General features: G+C 40.9%; 1 protein-coding gene across 5 annotated transcripts in view; it reads left to right on the forward strand.

Moving 5' to 3' along the window:
* Positions 1-6,494, forward strand: part of SEMA6D (semaphorin 6D) — a 55,690-nt gene extending 49,196 nt beyond the window's left edge. For 4 of the 5 annotated variants that reach the window (XM_023510122.1, XM_023510121.1, XM_003784326.2 and 1 more), the window contains 2 exons: positions 837-1,004; positions 2,748-6,494. In XM_023510122.1, coding sequence (XP_023365890.1) covers positions 837-1,004; positions 2,748-4,036 — 1,457 coding nt within the window. In that variant the 3' untranslated portion in view covers positions 4,037-6,494. The remainder of the gene's footprint in view (positions 1-836; positions 1,005-2,747) is intronic. The other variant, XM_023510123.1, reaches the window with a different exon arrangement.
* The last annotated feature ends 234 nt before the right edge of the window (positions 6,495-6,728 follow it).

Genomic DNA, 6,728 nt, shown 5'->3' on the forward strand with positions numbered 1-6,728 from the left:
GCCAGTCTGAACTGGGGTCTCCGAGGTTTTCGCCTATAAGCATTATGCTTACGTTTCGAGAGCAAAATTGTTGGGAATTCGTAATAGACATGCTAAAAGGATTAAGTCCTGGTCCTATTGCTGCTTCTAAACTTGCCAGCAGGTTCATTCCGTAGGGGGGAAAAGATGGCAGATCCTATCTATGGGAACGCCCTTGTTCGGTTTGTAAATACCATTGCTTTTGCATTAGTTACCACTACTTCTTTGGAAGAAACTCCCTAGGCATTTTGGAGGGTGCAGGTGTAGTTTTGGCCTGCTTTCCTGTTTTACCATGAATGGTAGGGCCTCCAGGCAGTGGATAATCTGCAAGTGGACGGGAGGTCCACGGTAAACCTGACTAGCCCCTTGCAGAGCTGGTTTATCCGCTCCAGGAACTTCGAGATGAAGTTATATTGTAGCTGCTCCAAGGCAGGCTCTCCAGTCTCCAACCATCTCTGAAAGTGCTCTTTTAATACACAAAAAGAACTAAAATGTTTGCTCAGAAGAGAATGAGAAAATAGCAGTTATTGTGCCCTGGGATTTGTATTAACTTTTTCACAAGTATCATTAACAACCACGGGGGCTTCAAGAGGAACATTCTGAGCGTCTTGATTTAGAAATCTGTTTACTATGTCTTTACTGTTAATTTTTAGTCCTATACAAGAAAGGAACCTGATGTACTCTTTCTCAGGTGTGTTTTGCGAAATCCTAGAACAAGCTTTCTCATAAAATTTACTTAAACTTTACTTAAAAATGCAACAGACCAATCAGATCTGCTCACACTACCCATGTTAATAAAAATCTGTTTGCCACCACAGACATGGAGGTATCTTCATCTTCTGTTACCACAATGGCAAGTATCCCAGAAATTACACCTAAAGTGGTTGATACCTGGAGACCTAAACTGACGAGCTCCCGGAAATTTGTAGTTCAAGATGACCCAAACACTTCTGATTTTACTGATCCTTTATCAGGTATCCCAAAGGGTAAGGCCTCTCCAGGGAACTCATCTCTAACTGCGTGGAAACCTGATCCCTAACTGCGCCGAGGAGTGTGTGGTTTTTGCAGAGCTGAACCTCGGAGGAGCTGCTACGGCTGTGCGTCCACCTCCCCTGACCACAGTCTCTGCGCATCCCCGTGCTTTTATCTGAGCGCATTCCTTAAAAGATGAAAGAGGTGGAAAGCTGTTAAAGAAGGGGTTGGTGAAGCAGCCACTCAGACAATCTAATCTGTGTTGATTTCTGTCTGAAGCAGCCGAGAGCCTGCCAGATAGAAGAGAACTTCAAGGGTCACCCCAGCAACATAGAAAAACAAAACTCATTAATTGCAAATATCCTGATATCAGATATTTTGTCTAGGAGCCTTTCCCAATTTCTTGTTTAGCTTTGATTCCAAATGTGTAGGAAAAGGAGATGTGAGCTGTAAGTTGCTTGAATGCCGCAAGCAATAAAACATAACAGAGCGTTTGTCCATAACTATCATTTTCAGCCCATAATAGAAGCAGTTATAAAATAGCTGCTTGTTGAATGAGCTTATTAGATATATTGCCCCAGAAAGAAAAATCTATTATTTAGTGCTTACTGAACTATGGTATCAGGTTTCCAATCAGTTTTTATGGCACTGCATTGTCATTTATGATTTACGTCTTTTGATTTTAGTTTTATATGTTTTTGTTGTAAACAGTTTTATAATCATTTTTCTTTCTGCTTTGCTTTCTTTAATAATGCCATTTTTTTTCCTACTTTTCTTTCCTAGTCTTTCATAATACCATTGAATTCCATAACCCTGAACATTGATTATAAACAACTAATGTGCAAAGGCCTTAGTACTAACCCAAAGCAGCAGAATCTTCAAATCACCGACTTACCTTACTCTGGGATAGCTGTGCCAATAGCATGTAACAGACTTGGATACCTCTTAGACTAACATTTCTTTGATTGGCTGTTAGATGTCTGTGGTTGCACTGAAAATTTCAATAATTACAAACTAATTAACTCTTCTTTTTCTAGGTCTAATTTAAATATTTTCAAATATCTCTAAATGACTTAATGATGTTACTTCATAAATGCATACTGTGTTTCCTTAGACTGTCTAGATGTCTTACATGGCAGGAAATTCAAGAGCGCTTCATCCCAAGACTATATTAAAAAAAAAAAAAAGGAAAGCAAACACGAAAGTCTGTGTTTATAGGTTACAGTGACCAAGCAGATACTTTTAAAAAAAATGATGTGTTTTGATTTTAGTTAAGTTAGCCTAGTTATATTAGAATAATTTTTTAGCATAATACATCTTGACACGCATTCATACATTTCCCCAATACCAACAGTTACCCTTTAATCCTGATAGAGGAATTAAGAGACTATCATGTGATAATACGTTTAATGAGCTTAAAATTAGCTGTTGAGGAAATGTTCACTTTCTAACTATTTTGTAGGCAGAAACTTAAAATTCCTAATGTTGTATATAACTGTTTAAGAGAGGCTGGGAGAGGAATACAGAGCAGTGGGAGATTAGAGTTACGCTGGCACTAGCAGTAGTCAGATAGATCTCTGGGAATCCTATTTTTATTATAAACAAAATATAATCCATGGAGCCCTGGAGTTTACCTGACCCTCCAGGCTGAGCATATGGACCATGTGAAGGTGGTGTTGGCTTATTGAAAGACGTTTACTGTTTAATATTATTTTTAAAAAGTATCTCCTTCACGCTATCCCGTGTGTCTGTTGCAGGTGTACGATGGGAGGTCCAGTCCGGAGAGTCCAACCAGATGGTCCACATGAACGTCCTCATCACCTGTGTCTTTGCCGCTTTTGTGTTGGGGGCATTCATTGCCGGTGTGGCGGTATACTGCTATCGAGACATGTTTGTTCGAAAAAACAGGAAGATCCATAAAGATGCCGAATCGGCCCAGTCATGCACAGACTCCAGCGGAAGTTTTGCCAAACTGAATGGTCTCTTTGACAGTCCAGTCAAGGAATACCAGCAGAATATTGATTCCCCTAAACTATATAGTAACCTGCTGACCAGTCGGAAAGAGCTACCACCCAATGGAGACACTAAATCCATGGTCACGGACCATCGAGGGCAGCCTCCAGAGCTGGCTGCCCTGCCCACCCCCGAGTCTACACCTGTGCTCCACCAGAAGACCCTGCAGGCCATGAAGAGCCACTCCGACAAGGCCCACGGCCATGGGGCTTCAAGGAAAGAAACCCCTCAGTTCTTTCCCTCTAGTCCTCCTCCTCATTCCCCACTAAGTCATGGGCACATCCCCAGTGCCATTGTTCTTCCAAATGCCACCCATGACTACAACACATCCTTTTCAAACTCCAATGCTCATAAAGCTGAGAAGAAGCTTCAAAACATTGATCATCCTTTCACAAAGTCATCCAGTAAGAGAGATCACCGGCGTTCTGTGGACTCCAGAAATACCCTCAACGATCTCCTGAAGCATCTAAATGACCCAAACAGCAACCCCAAAGCCATCATGGGAGACATCCAAATGGCCCACCAGACCCTCATGCTGGATCCCGTGGGACCTATGTCTGAGGTCCCCCCGAAGGTCCCTAACCGGGAGGCATCTCTGTACTCCCCTCCTTCAACTCTCCCCAGAAATAGCCCAACTAAGCGAGTGGATGTCCCCACCACTCCTGGAGTCCCGATGACTTCTCTGGAAAGACAAAGGGGTTATCATAAAAATTCCTCCCAGAGGCACTCTATATCTGCTATGCCTAAAAACTTAAACTCACCAAATGGTGTTTTGTTATCTAGACAGCCTAGTATGAACCGAGGAGGATATATGCCCACCCCCACGGGGGCGAAGGTGGACTATATTCAGGGGGCTCCAGTGAGTGTCCATCTGCAGCCTTCCCTCTCCAGACAGAGCAGCTACACCAGTAATGGCACCCTTCCTAGGACGGGGCTAAAGAGGACACCGTCCTTAAAACCTGATGTGCCACCAAAGCCTTCCTTTGTTCCTCAGACCCCATCTGTCAGACCACTAAACAAATACACGTACTAGGCCTCAAGTGTGCTATTCTCGTGTGGCTTTATCCTGTCCCTGTTGTTGAGAGGATGATGTTGTGAGGGTACCTTAAGAAAAGAGACTTGCTTGTATTTAAGAGAACCAAGTGGCCAAAGAAACTCTTCCTGACTTTGGCAACATCAGAACTTGCCACGTGTAGCTACTGCAGCAAGCCTTCTGTGTACTTGCCTGAAAACAAAGGAAGGTGCTGGTCATTCCATTTCTTTTGTTTGAAGCTAAAGAGACGCGTAGCTCCCAGGGGCTACCTTACCAGTCTGCTGAGCTGATACAGTACTCAGAAGAATCTGTGAACAAATACTTGAAAATGGGTTCAATTAAGACTGCCATTCTGTGTGGTCTTCCCATTAAATGTGAACATTTTAATATGTATGCATTCACCTTGCCTCTTGCACAAATGTCAAAAAAAAAAAAAAAGGTAATGTCTCAAAGAAATGAACTTGTAGATTACCAAGCAGTTTGCTGAAAATTCAATCTTTGACCCAAACTGTAGCATTTTTTTTTCATGTGTGGCATTTTTTCCATGCCACCCACAAACTGTGTTGCGAGTGTGCGTGTGCATGTGTGTGCGTGCGTGTGTTCTGTGCCCACTAGGATTTGTGTAGATGCCCATCGCATCTTTCTGTGCTATGGAGTTGTTTACATTGAGCATGACTGAACAAGAAGACCGTAACTTTTTCCCACAGCAGTCCATTGGGTTCAGCTTTGAAAAAGGAATGAAACCAAGGCTCCTTTGACCGTGACCTTGGTGAACGTGATTGAGTGGTACCCAATGCCAGAATGTAAGAGTTGCAAGTAATACTGTGCTGCTATTCGTTATAACGTCTATTCCAGTCTTGCCAGCTTGAGGAGATCGAGATAGTAAGAGGTATCCTTGATTTATCTACCAGTATGCAGTAGTAAAATTTACCTGTCCACTGTGAGTCAAAGCCCGAGTCACTCTATTTAACCTTGGACACACTAATACAGTTTTATTTTAATTGTGTTTGTTTTTCTTCCCCATGTAGTAAAATGTCTCCTCCTTTCACTCCTCCTACCCCCAAGGTAAAAAAAATAATAATAAAAAATAAAAAAAATTAAAAAAAACAAAAGACAGAAGAAACGCATCTGAAAGGAAGTGTAATTGGCTTAACAGAAACAGTCTGTGAAAACCTAACAGTGGTGCAATCATGTTGTCCGTGTCGTGTTACGTGCGAGTTTTCTCCTAAGTCATGCAGGTAATGACAATATACTGTAAATACCACATGTGAGTTTACCTGAATCTGTGCATTTTGTGCCTTATTCATGAGAATGATAGAAGTACTAAAATATGTCAAGTGTTTTCAATAGAGCACATTATTTACGGAGTGCCAGTTGTAAATGTTTTCCAACCAGCACCTGAAAAGACTTTTAAAAATATCATTTAAAAAAAAAAAAAAAAAAACCTAGAACGATTAATTTGTTAAACACTCCACCCTGATAGCCGCATTACATCCTTTGCCATGATAAACATTCCACTCCTGCTTTCCTAAGGATGAAACATCGATAATGTGAACTCAGATGAGGTTTCCCGGATAATGTGGCACCTGCGGAAACCATAGAGAGTCATTTATACGTAGTTTGGCAGAAACCACTTACAGCTGCTGATGTGCAACCCTGATGGCCATTTCAGTTCATACGCCGCACACCACACAGTTGTTTATTGAACCTAATCTAGAAAGTACCAAGACCGAGGAACGCTCCTGACTTAGGCAGGCAAACAATTTCCGCTGATTTCTTGTGATAACATTCATGGTTATCTATTACTTGGGGGGAGGACAGGTTGTAGAAGACCAGATCGTTTTTCTACAGAATGTGCAATACTGATAACAGTTATTCTTTTCCTTTGAGAACATCGTTTTGCAAGGAACATGATTTCCTGGGATCTCTAGAAGCTCAAAAGCTAAAACTTCTGTTTTTGAAACACTTCAGCTCTGCAACTAAAATGTTACAGATTAATAATAAATTAAACCAACCAATGGTAAAACAACTCAGTCCACCACCAACAACACACATGTGTTTGAATTCACCTTACCAATATTAATCTCAGCGTGTGTAAAACAGAACAGTAACTTTATGTGACCCCCCCGATAACATTTTTGTAACATTGTGCTGCCTCGTAGTTCGTAATGTGAGTTTTATCAGTATTTATGTTGAAATTTCTAACATTAAATCTAGTCTCTATCCTGATAATTTAATTTTTAAATGCTTTATCCATTTGTGCAAAGGTAAACACAGATTGTATCTTTTTTAATGGTACGGCATAAAAAGTAACCCTAAAGTGAAGTGGCTCTATACTGTTTTATAGAGTACTTTAACATGTATAGATATCTTGTAAACTTGTATTGTGGATGTGTAAATAATATGTACTTTGGGTTTTTAACACCGCATGTAAAGTCAAAATAAAATATACAAATCACATCCTGTCTCTTGGTTTTGAGGAGGTGTATAACATACCCTATTTTTTAAAAATATTTTCAAGCCAACAGCAGTTAACAAGTTTTCTTTTCCAATTTCTGCCAAAAACTTCTTATCTGGAACGTTTGCTACCTGGTCAAGTTTTTGCCACCGTTCTTGTCTTGCAAGGCTGATACTAAAGGCCAGAGCCCTGAAAAAAAGACTGAGAAACGCTTCAGAAAACCAGCTGACCTGG

This window comes from Otolemur garnettii, unplaced genomic scaffold (assembly GCF_000181295.1).
Source record: "Otolemur garnettii isolate 467f Iridium unplaced genomic scaffold, OtoGar3 scaffold00011, whole genome shotgun sequence".
Taxonomy (NCBI): Eukaryota; Metazoa; Chordata; class Mammalia; order Primates; family Galagidae; genus Otolemur; species Otolemur garnettii.